This window comes from Aulostomus chinensis, chromosome 21, assembly GCF_037954235.1.
Source record: "Aulostomus chinensis isolate RoL2024-O1b breed Wild chromosome 21, RoL_Achi_v1.0, whole genome shotgun sequence".
NCBI classification, from domain to species: domain Eukaryota; kingdom Metazoa; phylum Chordata; class Actinopteri; order Syngnathiformes; family Aulostomidae; genus Aulostomus; species Aulostomus chinensis.
The window spans coordinates 10,615,001-10,630,110 of record NC_141340.1 but is presented as its reverse complement, the minus strand read 5'-3'; the positions used below and the strand labels follow the sequence as shown (position 1 = coordinate 10,630,110).

The 15,110-nt window shown below is 42.4% G+C and overlaps 1 protein-coding gene across 1 annotated transcript in view; it reads right to left on the bottom strand.

Moving 5' to 3' along the window:
- Nucleotides 1–15,110, bottom strand: part of stau2 (staufen double-stranded RNA binding protein 2) — an 84,473-nt gene that overhangs the window by 12,706 nt on the left and 56,657 nt on the right. The window contains exon 13 of the mRNA XM_086191739.1: nucleotides 15,021–15,110. This exon is cut by the window's right edge and continues 24 nt beyond it. Coding sequence (XP_086047865.1) covers nucleotides 15,021–15,110 — 90 coding nt within the window. The remainder of the gene's footprint in view (nucleotides 1–15,020) is intronic.

Here is a 15,110-nt window from a genome sequence, read left to right as displayed (position 1 = left end):
CGAAGCCAGATGGATGTGAAATGAATGTTTTCCTGACTACAGATGTTGTTGGTCCATATAAGGTCCCAACTGAATGATGCAGAGACAACTTAATCTAAAGTGGCGTATAAAAGAAAATATTTTTTTAATGAAGGGAAATAAATACCTTACCATTATGTTAAGAGGGCCAATTGTCAATGTATCATTTCACTAGTTTAAATTCAGAATTATTGCTAAGTAATTGCAACTTTAATAGCTGTCATAATCAACAGGGCAGAGCTGTTGTTCTGCTAGCCAAGACATGCAAAAGGAGAGTTTATCCTCCCCCAAAAAAGCACTAAACAACTCCTGTTTCACTCATCAGCATTAAGGTAGTGAGTGTGTGGTTACTTAATTGTTCCTTATCTCCTTTAAATGCAAAGTGTGTGTGTGTGTGTGTGTGTGTGGGGGGGGGGGATTTGCATGTAAAACAGAACACAAGTTGTGGCTTGTTTTACAGGGGCGATTTGGAAGATCATGAAGGTACTCTTATGAGACAGGCAGACATGCACATGCGCACACACACACACACACACACACACACACACACACACACACACACACACACACACACACAGTGTTTACGTAAACCGCAGGAGTGTGTGACACCTCAGTCGTAACTAGTGTTAACCCCCGATGTGGCTGTTGTTTTGAGTGTTTCAAAATGTCTGCTGTTGGAGGCCTGAGAATGCGTTAACATCCAGATGAGAGGAAGGTGGTGGGGGGAGCAGACAGACAGAAAAACATTCCCCAGTCGTTACGCTCATCGCCATAACTCAGTGCGCAGCCACAAAGCGTCCATCCTAACATGGGACATTTATGACCCCACCAGTTGAAGTTACCTGCTGCTGACCAGTGAGCATCATTTAGGGCTCCAATCACGACTGCAGACAGAAAGACTTCATCTTTTAGAAGCGTGGAATCAGGGTGGGGAAAAAAAGTGAAAGAAAAGTTTTCCATATTTAGAGGCAGTGAAATCTGCCTGTGTAATTTGCTTTTGGATCACTCCAAGATGATTAATTCTTAGAAGTTCTTAACCACAGGATGTGTGCCACATATCAGGTTAAAGGCCTTCTTCAAATCCAGAGCATTTTCTAAGAAGGTTGCCCTGGTTACACAGTGGAAATTTATTTTCAAGAACTTTAAAAAGTAGGACAAGACCAACTCTGTCGGTGATGGCTTGTGGCTACATGTTGTATGTAGGTTTTGTTCTTAACCGGTGTTTTTGTGCTTTCACACCTAAACTGTGAGGTTCAGTTAACATTTATGTGTTTGGTTTGGTTCGTTTGGTGTGAAACTCTTAATCCAACACTGGTGTGGTCCAAATTAACTTTTTAAAGTTCTGGCACAGTCTGAAACAGAACAGATCAGAACCACAGGATAATATGACAGTAAGTTTTATCATTATTTTGTGTGTGTATGCATGCACACGCTTGGGTTGTTCATTAAGTCCATAAAAAAAAAAAAACAATGGTAATTGCCTCACACTACTGCTGTCTCTTCTTTGTCCTGTCCGACTCATATTTCTCATCAAATGCTGTCAAATTTCAGTCCAATTTGAACACTTATTCCCCTGGGAAATCTTTGGATCAATAGCAAACATAAAATCCTGTAAAAAAGGCATCTTTTTTAGAACGAAATAAGCACAATTTAGCAGCGATGCAGAATAAGAGTCACCAAAGTTGTCAAATCAGACAGCGCGAATGTGAACTGGACGGCTGACCAATCCATCAAAGACATTAGGTAATTTTTTTTCTTTGTGTGTGTGTTTCTTCAATACAAACATACAATGCGTTTTGTTACGACTGACAAGTTGCTAAAATAGCTATTGTTAAATCTGGATAGAGGCATACAAATCAGCACTGCATGCATACCGGCTCCACCCTGTCACTGAAATACAGCCCAATGTCAAACCTGTCCGTGACAGGACCACAACCACATCAAAGAAGATTTTCTTCCTTTCTGGGTAAAGGTGAGTAAGTCCTAAAAGCAAATTAAAATGGGCATCCAAAGACAGGGTCTGTGGATCTCATCTGTTAGCAACCACACAACGGCAGAGGCGTGTTATGTCAGGGCCCTGACACAACAGACGATAAAACAGTCTGCATCATGCGGATTATGAAACAAAGGAGAAATGTTAACCTTTGCAGAGGGAAAAGCTTAATGTGTAGGTGTTAGAAAAGGTGTTTTCTCCGCAGGTGACATACATCACACGTTGTCACTGCAGAGATGCCAAAGCAGGGGAAAAGATTAAAAAGCTGGTCCTTATCTTGGGGACCTTTTCAGCGAGTCGAACTATCACTCAGTATCAAATGACATTAAGTTAATGAGCCAGAGAGCAGTGGGTAGCGATTTAAAGGCCCGGCTTACTTATGCCTCCCATGGGAGTGATGAGTAAAGAGAGGTGTGATTGGTTTAGAGACCTTTATCTAGTTCAAATTTGTGTGTGTGGTAAATCACACACAGAGCATAACGGGACTAAAGGCAGTTAGAGGCCACTGCCAAACATCTTGCTCCTCTTAGCACGGAGGTGATAATGAACGTAACACCTTTGTAGCTTTAAAGCTATCACGCTGGTCTGACAGGCATGACAGCAACAGGGAGGGGAGAACATTTGATTGTTTACACATACATAGGGGATTGGAAAATAAAGAAAATAATAAAAAAGTAACATTAGATAAAAAAACCTCAGTTAGCAACACATCTCACTGAGAAGAAACGCATCTCCCCATTTCACAGAACCTTCACATTGTGGACTTTAAATCAAACTGACAGATAGGAGGACACTGGCTCACCATGTTTGACACTTCTCCACACATCCCCAACAACTAAAAACAGAGAGATAAAGAGTTATTTTCTCGCACAAGCTTTACAAACATGCCAAGAGCCCGGGGCGCAGACACAGGCATCTCAGTTTTGTTTTCATAAGGGTACAACAGAAGTTATCATTTCTTATCTGTTGAGCCCACGCTTGTGGGTAAATACTGAGAGACGACTGATCGTTCATCCCTCATAAATGGGCTTTTCTCTCTCTCTTTTTTCTTAAATAGACTTTGAATCATGGAACTCTAAAATAAGCATTGTTATATGTCAGTGTTAATTCTTACTGCTAATGCAACAGGACACAAGGTCAGCAGCTGCGTTACAGGGTGCTAAAGGGTGGAGACATCCTCCACCTCGGGCCTGGGAGGCAGACGCTGTTGCTGTGTTTAAGAGTAAAACTTAACTTTTTGACAAAGCCTACAGTTGGGGCTGGCTCAGGCTTGTAGTGAACCATCATGTAAGTATGTTTCTATAGACCTAGATGATCAAAAATCTCCCATGATGCACTGGTTCTCCATGTAATGCACATTATTGAAGGCTGATTTATTCTTGTCTGTCTGCTGTGCAAATGTGGCCAACGCCACTGTTAGCATTTATGATTCTTGGCTTTGTGTATTTTCAGAGTGTTTCTTGTTATCTCTGATGCACAGCAATGCAGCTGGTTAAGAATGGTTGTTCATTTTCTTTGTGTGCGCAAATACGCAAAGAAACAGATCAGAGATGCATGTCAGGCTATGCTGGTAGTTCAAGTTTGGGGTAGAGGGCTAAGCCCACCCATTCCATCGCGATGTAGAAACAGAAATCAGGCTTAAGTCTGCATTTTACTTTTCTTTGGTTTTATGCTTTGACTTCTTTCTCCACTGGATCTGTGACCTTTCATTTTTTTGTTGTTAAAAGGTAAAAGCAATCATAAAAAAGAGAAGACGTATTTTGTTGTTTTATTTTCCATTTTGACGTTTAAAAGACTACAAAATGTCGATTCAAAATTATTAATGGAAGTTCCTACCGATGCTTTCCTCACCACATTACAGGATCACATTTTTTTATTCTCTATTCTGCATCAGTTTTCATAAACCAACAGTCCTTCCTATTTCAAGTCAATTCAAGTGTTTGCATATTTGTGTAACGCGTGCGTGTGTGTGTGTGTGTGTGTGTGTGTGTGCACGCATGTGATCTGTTCCACACCATGTCAACTCTTAATAGACATGCTTATGTTCCAAGGGGCCACTTAGGTCTATCAACATGTCCCCCTAATGGGCAAGTTCATGTTTATTCGCTTCTCACGGGTCACCCCTTCCTCTTCCACCACTGGTGTGCCAAGAGAAAAAGACAGTCACTTGTATCTCCTGTTTTCTCATTCCCTGTCTCATCAGTCTCTCTCTAATCTCCACTCAATCAATTTCTCCCTGCCCCCCTTCACAGCCCCCTCTCCCTTTTTCTCCATTTCTACCTCTCTAAATGGCTTAACCCTTCTCCCTCCTCCTCCATCATTCTTTCACTGCTCCCATCACACTCTAATCTTCTGGTCTGAAGGGTGTTTCCTGAGATGGGCATGTGGGGAGACAGATGGGAGTGATGGATTGTTTGGTGGGTGCTTGACGTTGGGCTCTCTCCAGGGTAGGAGAGTGGTAGGGGTTGGGTAGGTCTGGCAGTGGGAGTCCTAGGTGAGGAGGTGTTTGGTATTAGCTCTTTTGAGGTGCTGAGTGTGTGTGTGTGTGTGTGTGTGTGTGTGGGGGGGGGCTTTCACTGCTCGGGTGTTATGTGATGTGAACTAATTCTTGAGGAGAATGCTAGCTGTGTAAACATACCTATCCTGCTGCAATCTACAGCTCCTTTTACACACCGGCTCTGAAATATCGCAGTAGAAATGACCTGACCTTTGCTTGTTTCCACAAAAGCGAACAACGGTTTCGTAATAGATTCAGAAGCAAATGGATGATGCATGGCTGTGACCACTGGTCAAAGGAGTGGCTGTAAACCATGCATAACCACTTGTAGAGTGCACCAACATGGCTCAGTTGTCGCTCCCCCGCTGGCCTGCTCACACTGCTCCAAGACTAACCTGGTCTGAGCATGCTCACGTCATCACTGAGCGGTACACGAGTGTTGATATCTGGTCAGGAACTTTCTAGGTCTGGATTTATTTGTGAAGGGAGTGGATATCCACTCCTGTGTCAGGCTCTGCTGACACTATCTCAAAAGGTGGCAAGTCCCCCCTCTCCAAACTGTAGTTTCCCTGCACAGTTTATACTCAAAAATTATTCGCTGGACTATTTCTCGTGCTCCATCTGCTGAAGTTTGCTTGGGTGTTTGTTTGACTGAAATATACCTTCCTGCAATCCAAGTTCTGTGCGAGTGTAAGTGTACCATGATACAGGGCACCTCTTCAAACTGTTCAACCTGCCAACAAAGCCATCTTGAACAAGGAGTGCTACGGAGCTGTCACGCTAACTGGACTTTGGGAGACAAACAATGAGGAATGTGTTCGCTATAAAGCAGGAAAATAAGGACATGCCCCGTTTTCATGTGAATTAAAATGACTTCTACTCAGCTGAAAAGACCCTGATATTTTACTGCTAAACCTCACAGATTAAGTTTAGTTAAATTCAAATTTGGAATCAGTAGTTGAGCCTCAACTCCAGGAAGCATTTTACACTTGTTTTATCACCTTTACTGGATCACAAGAAGAGGAACCACCATTGTTTTCAGCCTGGGCAACATCCGTACTTGCCTTTTTTTACCCTCTCACTTATGATCTTATTGCACTGTAGCTAAGAAGCCCTTGGCCGGACGCAATCCACAGACGTGACAGATGAATGGTCCTGCAGCCAAAGTTTTGCATTATTACACTCAGCTGTGACTTGAAAGTAGCCAAAGATTTTTTTTGTCTATTTTCAAAACTTCTGGCAAGTTACTTTTAACCCAACCCTTCCACGGGTTTCCATTGAGTTCAGGAGAAAATAAAAGTAGCAAAAACATCCTCCATCTTAGTTTTGGGTTACTGGTATAGAGTGTGCAACCCCCACTACCCAATATATCTCCTCCGAAAAAGAAAAAAGAAAAAAAAAAGAGTTTCTGCCAATGACACTCTTCCGCTCGAGATTACATGACTCAGACGCGACTGACATTGCTACTGTCGCTTCCTTAGCTAGCCACATTCTGGGAGGAACGGTATTTGTGACGCTAAACTTTCACACGCAGCACCGACAACAAAACATTCAGAACCCTGATTTCTGGGTGTTGTTAAAGCAGAAAGTTCTGCTCAATATTCATCCTGAGCTTCCGGACCACATCACCGCAGTTTAGGTCAGACTCCCCAGTGTCCTCCACACAAAGTGATTTAGGATACGTCCAGGTGCTGCGTTTGGTTACACAACACCAGCACATAAAGAGGAGACAGACATGACAGATAAGCAGGGAGGAGAGGCAGTCCGACAGCTGCCTGCCTGGTTGGGTAACAGTCCAGCAGGACCCCCTGAGAAGAGCCCAGCCTGGGGTAACGTCTGCGCTCCAGTCAAGAAGGAGGACATCAAACAACAAATCTCCACTGCTGTGCAGCTCCCTCTCCTGCTGTTCCCCTGAGCTCCATGGGGGATCTGTGAAGACCATCCCAGCAGTCATCACACCATGAATCAACCCCGTCTATCCTCTCGTTGCCACTACAATCTTCTTCTGTCATCCTTTTACCTCTTCACTTGACCCACGATGAATATGTTCTAAGTCAAAAGAACGCAGGTAGCAATGTGTGTAACATGCAAATATTGCACTCATAACCATCGACCCTCATAATCACCCTGCACCTTTGTTTCCTCATCACAACTCTGCTGGCCGCTGAAATCCACATACCAGGGACAAAGTTAGGTACCCAATTACATTCAGCATGACTGCCCAGTGGTTTGTAGGTAGTCATTAGGTTACTTGTTTTCTTAAATTAACATTCTTCAATAGCAACTGACTTGAATTTTGGAGATGCTCGTCATATTATGCTGTCAAGTTATGCATGCATCCGTATCAAGGTAATTTATTCATTTATAAAGGTAGTTTATCTGTGTACTCAGTGAAGACAGTGTCTGTCCAGCCTCTGAACACCACCTTGCTTGGAGATATATATATATAAATATATAAAAGCTATGCTAGCTTTTATTCATATAAATATATATAAAAAAGCTAGCATAGGCTAATGTTACTAAATACACAAGGATATCTCTAGTTCTCTGTAGAGTTATTCAATGAAACAGATGGAATTCCTGAATTGGATGAAGTTTTACCTTTAATTCGGACAGCGTCGTACCACTGGAATGTAACATTTTTCCCCATTCTATGGCTGTGCTCATTCACCTGTAACTAAAGCCCACCTCTTCCAACCATTCCATGGCAAAGAAAGTGGCCCGTGCCTCCGCACTGGGGTGCACCACAGAATGATCACACTACTCAAACGATCTGGATTTGGGGGACAAAAGTACGCCTTGTGTGAGTAGGCCCTACAGAGAGAGAGACAGAGTGAGAGAGAGAGAGAGAGCTGGCCCCGCCCCTCGCACATACAACGGGCTCAGCGAGACATCTTTCTCTCATCCACACAGAGGATGAAAAATGCATCATACACATATGTCTTAATCGTCTTGCAAATTAGAAACACAGTTGGTGATATGAGAGAAGACAATGTTTATTTGTCTGCATTAACACAAAGTTTTCTTAGTGTGAGCGGAGTTTTATGAGCAGCAGACTCAGTACTGTCAGAGTGTATAAATACTATGTGGAAATATTTAGCCCCTAGGGCCTGTTTAATATCTGGTTTCGGTACCCATGACTACATTTGATGAAAGAAACAGTGAAGAGAGCAGGCATGTGACCTAAATGGTGTTTTATCAAGGAAGTGTTGGTCTTGTAAAAGGTTGGGAATCATGAACAAACTGTTCATAGACAGGATATGGAGGAGTTAACCTTTGCTCAGCTAGATAAACTATAACGAGAGGCGAGACAAACAAGATTTCCGGGGATATCTGGGGAATGTGGCAAACTCGGTAACAAAAAAAAATTAAAAAATACATCAATGCAAAAAATGTGGGCCTCATTACCTGAAAGCTCAACGACAACAGATATTAATCCTCATGCACTATGTTCAACATGTCATATCAAATCAGCTAAAATGTGCTCTTGCTGCAGGAAACCAAAGCAACCACAGCTGACAATCAGGGAGACAGGGCCCCTGGGACTGGTGTGGCTCAGCTGAGGACATTACTGCACGCAAACTAACCCGGCACACACAAATACACACAGACACACACACTGAGTCTGGTGGCAGACAACAGTCACCCTGTCATCTTCGATTGCAGGCCGCTCATGTTGCATCAGCGACACCTCTAATACAGCTCAGTGGGCCTCAGCCCCCCTGGTGTCCCGCTGCCGCCACAGAAGGACTGCCAGAGAGTTACTTCAGCTCTGGAGAACAAACACAGAATATCTGCCTGTCGAAAAACCACATAGTCTTGTTGAAGAAACAATATGTTTGTATGGCATGAGTCTTCAATTTAGCCTCGTAATGAACATGCAAACTGAATTTGAACTGAGCACATCTGATATGTTCCTGAGTGTTAGGGGCAGACAGCAAGGCTGCAAGTCCATGGCCATGGAGTAACTTGTGGTTGGAAGTTCAACCTGCAATTTAAATAAGAGGTCACCTAAAATAAGCCTGTGACTGAATATGGTAACTGGGAGACATATACAAAGGCCAGGGTTACGCATTGTGATGCAGCGCTTCTGTTTATTCCAAAAAAAAAAAAAAAATGTTGACGATCTATCATCTTAACTTTTCTCTCAAGATATCATAGGGTAAGCTAAAGTTGTGTCAGTAAGCAAAATTAACTCGAAAATATTGGACATGTTGAGAAACATATCTGGCTTCCAGCGAGCTTAGGGGCTTACATGTGCTTTGCAGATGGCACAGAGTAGATGGCACATACGGTCAAAGAAACTCAGCTGCAGAACTCGTCTCACATACTGGCCCTGCAGGAATGTCTGCAAAAGGCTGAGCAACAGCAGTGAGTGTGTGTGTGAGAGTTTGTGCTCCTCTGTGTGCACTTGATGGTCAAGAATAAAGCATTGGTCAAATCTACTCAGTACTGTTTTATTATTTCTGTAGCTTATATGGGTAATTACTTCTCTTTTATAATTCTTGTTTCAGCAGTTTACACGCTTCCACTGTCTTCTTGAAAGTCAAAAACCAGGGCATCCACTTTCCAAAAAGTGGAACTGACAACCCGGGGGAGAGCCTTTAGAGAGTGAACTGTCAATTTTAAAAAAAAGAAAAAAGGATGCTCTTTGAGGCCCTTCCCACCCCTCACAAAAAGCACAAAATGGTTTAGTCCGCCTGACCGCCCCTGTACTAACACTAATTGAGCCAAGTGACTGCTGATGCTGGAGGCTGGAGGCCGGAGCACCTGCTGTGACGTCTTTCGCCAAGAAAGCAAAATCAGGCTATCCAGAAGAAAAAAAAAAGAGAGAAAAGAAACAAAGGTAACAGAAAGGAAGCAAACTGAGGGAAAACAGCTTTTGAGTCACTTCTTTGAAAGGAAAGGTCAGCCCAACTAACACAGTTTAACAATGGTTTAAGCTAATATCAGCAGGTGGGCAGCCAAGAATCTAGTTTGGACCATAACTAACATTCATCAGCATCATACAGTGTGAAAACACATTCATATTTAGCCTCTTTCCCTGTAAGCTAGCAAAACTTCATCCACTCATATACTCATATGGGATTGCAGCGGCTTAAAAACCAAGTCCGTTGCCGCATGCAAGAGACAGAACTGCTAATGCCTGACGATCCGTCATCATTTTCAAAGGCCAAGTAAACTGAAGGATTTTAAGATCACGGTGATCTCAGAGAAAGAGTAAAATGCAAATATGAGTGCAATCCAATCGAAGGGACCGCGGAAACAAATCTGCAGCCATTCTAAAGCTGACAGAGATAAGTGAGCAAATACAGGCAACATGACAGGTGCTGACAACAAAATAAAATGTTTTTTGGGGTACTTGGACTTGAGGAAAATGTTCTCTTAACTCATTTAACCATATTTTAATTTTTCGTTGGCAAGATGAACAGATTGTTAGTGACTACTGTGATAACCACTTAAAATTGAAGTGTACAGCGGTTGGATCATTTATCTATTAAAAAAAAAAAAACTGTCTAGAAATGGATCATAAGAGGAAAATGTATAGGGCCACATTTCAGCCTAAGGTCTTTGGTAATGTTAACTGGGAAAATGACCCAGTGCACCAGAGGTACCAACAGAAAGTAGTCGTAGTTACACAGTAAAGGGAGTTTAAACCCAAAACATCACGGTTTTTGAGCCGAGGAGCATCGTTTGTAGTCAGCACTGCTGGTGTTGTTGCTACTTCTACTTATCTTCAGTTAACTGATGAACTCAGAAGATTACAACCTCTGGTGTGTGAGCATGCGTGTTCCAGAGACTGCATCAAACAAGGAGATTTAGATTCTGAGATGTGAAGCCAATGAGGAAGTGTCTGAATCCTGCATTCCTTCTAAAGGTCAGCAGACACAATCATATAACTTGACTCAAATCACAAATTTGAGGAATTGAAACTTGATTAAAATTTATATAATCTCAACAAGACTTCAACTTTGTATTCATGACTTGTCGCTTGACTCAGACTTGAGACATATGCCTTCTATTTGCAGTTTCAGGATCTTGATAAGTTTTGAATTTGAAATATTACTGACATGGCGGCACGGTGGTGCAGTGGTCAGCACTGTCTCCTCACAGTAAGAAGGTTCTGGGTTCGAGCCGTGGCTCCAGCACAGGATCTTTCTGTGTGAGTCTCCATGTTCTCCCTGTTCCTGTGTGGGTTCTCTCTGGTACTCCAGCTTCCTCCACAGTCCAAAGACATCAAGAGAGGACGAGGCTGATTGATACTCTAAATTGACTGTAGGTGTGACTGTGAGTGTGAATGGTTTTCTGTCTCTATGTGTTGGTCCTGTGATGGACTGGTGACCTGTCCAGGGTGAACCCAAAGGCTGCTGGGATAGGCTCCAGCCACCCCCCCCCCCCACCAATTAAAAGTTTTTCTTGATTTAAATTATAAGATGTTTTTATGTTCACATTTCTACAACCCATAAGAGTGACTAAGGCTCATGGCTATCCAGATTTGATATCCAATGTTTCCAAATAAAAACTTAACAACTTAACTGTGGAAAAAAAAAGAAAAAAAGAGAGAAGTTCTTGCTTATATTTCTTCAAGCACTGTTTTGCCTGGATAATTGGTTGTCATTAATGTTCATCCATAAGTAAGGCTATGCTACTCATCTTTTCTTCACTCATCATGAGAGGTGAGGTGGAAAGAGGATGCCTTTTTCCTGTTGATCTTTATCGATTGCTCCTGTCTGCTCCCGTCTGTCAGAAAGTCTCTATGAGAGCGCAGATAAAACATCAGGAAAATACAAAGGAGACGTACTATGACATTGACTGAAGCCAACCCACATTTCTGTATCACAGTGTGTGTGTGTGTGTGTGTCTGTGTGTGTGTGTGTGTGTGTGTGTGTGTGTGTGTGTGTGCACGAGCATGCGTGTGGGGAGCAGAGAATCTTCAGGGAAAGGTTTATCTGGAGATCCCTTGCACGGTCATATTTACAGCGTCTAATTACACTGATAAAAGTGCAAAGTGTGTGTGTGTGTGAGCCGAGGATAACACGTGGCATGGATACACGTGAACGGAACAATTATTTGGCATCTCAGACACATTAGAAATCAATCTGAATGAGTGGCTGAGAGTTATTCTGCATTAGCATTAAATCCAAGGTTCTTTAGCACTCGCTACAATCAATTTTTAAAAGCTTTTCCAGAATATTTTATACCATTTCCATGACTTTAAGTAGTTTAAAACTGCAGCCCTATATAGGAGGCTGAATAATGAGGCTCTTCCTCTAGTGCGCCTTGAGCCTTGAGCTTCACTGGAAATGCAATGCCCGTGTACTGTGGGCAGAGCTGCTGCTTCAACTAGAGACATTATCATTTCATCAATATCTAATGCTGCTGCTGCTGCTGCTGCTTATCAGTTTGGTTCTAAGTCAATACTCTTATAGGTTCTTTTTGAATCTTTGCATGAATGCAAAAAAACAAACAAACAAACAAAAAAACAGCTTTGCCAGCCCTGAATCAAGAAGGCCTTTCTTAATTAAGGTTTTTAATTCTGACTGGTCGGTGAAGGACACTGATGAGCTTGGCAGTGATGCAAAAGCGGAATTATTTTCAACTGGACATGCTGTGAGTGCAGCTGAAAACAGCTGTAGACTGAGGGAGAATTGAGGAGCTCTGTCGACACTTAACTGCTCGGGGTGATATGCAAGACTAGATTTTACATTTGCAGTTTAATACCAGGAACAATTCTGCATAACATTGGACATGTTTGGGGATTTGTGTGAGCATATTCTAAATCTCTTGATTGTTGAAAGCAGCGAAAACATTCTGCTAATTTCACACTATTTCCTGGCCTAGGAAACAATTCCAGTTTCATAAGTTTTCCAGTAACTTCATGACTATGAAAACCTTATAAATTTGCAAATGCATTTTTGCATTTTTTTCCCACTCCACGTCTGTCCAGAATTAAACAGCCCCCCCCCCCCTTTTTTTTGGGGTATGTAAATCTGAAAAAGCTGGCTGGGTGATGGAAAAATTGACGTAAGCAGTGAGGGTTGGGCGCGTGACAAAAAAGCTAAGAGGACAATCTTAAATCACCTCTAATTTCCTCTGTTATCGATCATTTTAGATGTCACTACAGTTGAACACAGAGCAGAGCTGTTGTCATTAATCTAGATTTATTCTGATATTGGGCCCGGGATGAAATCACTATTTTGTACTTGTTCTGTTGTCTTACAATAGTAACAGAGAAATATGAGAAAGAAAGTAGCTTATTTGGGGATTTAGCTGCATTAAAAACACAGAACAAGTCATGACTGAGAGAAGGAAGAGGCTGATCACTCGGGATGGAGCTTGCGTGGCAGCGAAGATGACAACTTCCACTCTTCTCTAATTTTCTGTGAGACTAGTCTTTTTAAGATGTAATTTATGTGATTGTAACCCTGCATTTCTGTTGATTTTGGCAGACAATGCTGGATAAATAGTCCTACTCCTTCCCGATCATGCTCCATTTTTAGCTTTGCCAACAGCAGAGAGCATCGATTTTGTTGACTTTGATTGTTCAAATTAATTTCAGCATGTTGTAGAAGTGGAGTCAGATTCATCAGCACACGTGAGAACCTTTTCTATGGATATAGGGGCACTCTGTGGGCCCTGTATCAACAACTGACCCATCCTCACAGCGGCGTGCATCACCATTATGGTAAACCCGACCAAATGTGTGACGGCTTCAGGCCTACTTTGGGGCTGCTGATGCTGACCCCTTATTGTTAGGTGCTCCCTTTGTGGTCATATTCCTCACTGTACTGAGAGGAGGAAAAAGAAAGGCCTTCTCTAACAGTCGGTCATGCCCCAGTGCTCCTGGCAACAACAGGCCCCGAGGACGCAGACCTGCCTGGCCTATATTGGATTGGCTCTCAGTTTGCGGTGGCGGCACTAGCCCCCTGTCAGCTGTCCCATTCAGGACAAGGCCGACCCTTTATTAAAACTTTGAAGACTGCTGAACAAAGGGACGTCCTATGTTTAGATGATAGAACGTAAGCAACTGGTTTTCTGCTTGGGCAACACAAGACAAAGAGCCTCGTTTTGAATACAGGGAGTTAGCGAGAGAGAGAGAGAGAGAGAGAGAGAGAGAGAGAGAGAGAGAGAGAGAGAGAGAGAACTAAAGAAGGAGGGAGAGAGAAAAGGGGGTATGCCACAAGTGATGATTACAACAAGGGGATTTCTTTGATCGATTGAAAAATCAAGGGAAAGGGATGGGTGTGTGGGTGGATGACTCATAAGAGATTAATATTTAGTGCAACATCTTATTACCTCGGCCAAGGAGGTGATGTTTTTAGTGGTTTGACTGTTAGCAGGATTACACAAAAACTATCTAAGTGAGTTTCTTGAAATTTTGAGAGAGGATGGGGATTGTGCCAAAGAAGAAACTATTATGCCTTGTTTCCAAATAGATTTTTCTGGTATAGGCGATATGGATGATGCCACCTAGTGTTCAACACATGAAAATGCACTTCTGTAAAAGATGTATAGAAAGACCAGCTGATTAGCCTGGGGTGAAGGGATAGTTATTTAGGGTTTTTTTTTGGCAAAAGCTCCTGGGGAATATGCCCATGGAGCATGTCAGAGGTTCTGACAAGTACGGAAAATATAGTGATAGCCAGTTAACTAACTCATCGGCTGCTAGCTTTTTTGCTAGCACACTCTCCACGGTCTCTCTAAAACCTGCGGGAAAATGTTCCATCTTTTCACTGTACCTGAGGAAAATACAAGACATGAAAATAAAAGGAAATGAGGACTTTGTAAACTCGCTGCCGAACACAGAGGTTCCCGTGGGAATAAAATAACTTGTGGTTGTCACACATCTGTCTAGAAACAAGGTGTTGGTTTTTTTGGAGTTGCTTAGAATTTGGGGGCGGTCACATGATTTTTTTTATAGTCACTTTTTAAATGGGATATCTTAAAATATATGAATGGACGGATCTGAATTAAATTTGGTGGTGACAAAGGCAACACAGAGGTGACAGACTAATCCTTGTCATGGACAGATCCTGCAGTTAGATGGTGCTTTTCTCCTTGGGAGAGCAGCCCTTTTAGGGCTTTCTAACAAATAAAACACACTTTTCCTGAAATACAGTTACTCTTGAGAACCTTCGCGGTGACTGTTCATCCAGCATTTTATCACGGATGTTTTATCACATATTGGTATAAAATGTAAAAGTGCGCATAAATTGAAGTGCTAGTGCTGCTACAATCAGCAGATGAATACTAGGTATAATTTAAATCTACAACACCTATATTGTTCCATATCTATCATTATTTTACAATTACAATATATTGCTGATGTACTGCTTCCAGGATTCATATAAATTCAACAGGAGTGACACTCAACCCTCATATCATTTGTAATGCATGCACCCCCACACACATATACGGTATACACACACACACACACACACACACACACACACACACACACACACACACACACACACACACACACACACACACACACACGATCACAAATACCTGGTCGTGGCTGGCTTGGAGGGTGCTCCCGGTGCCGTGGAAAGTCATTTGCACAGGGGAGAGGGTCAGATAGGTCACAAAATCCTTGCC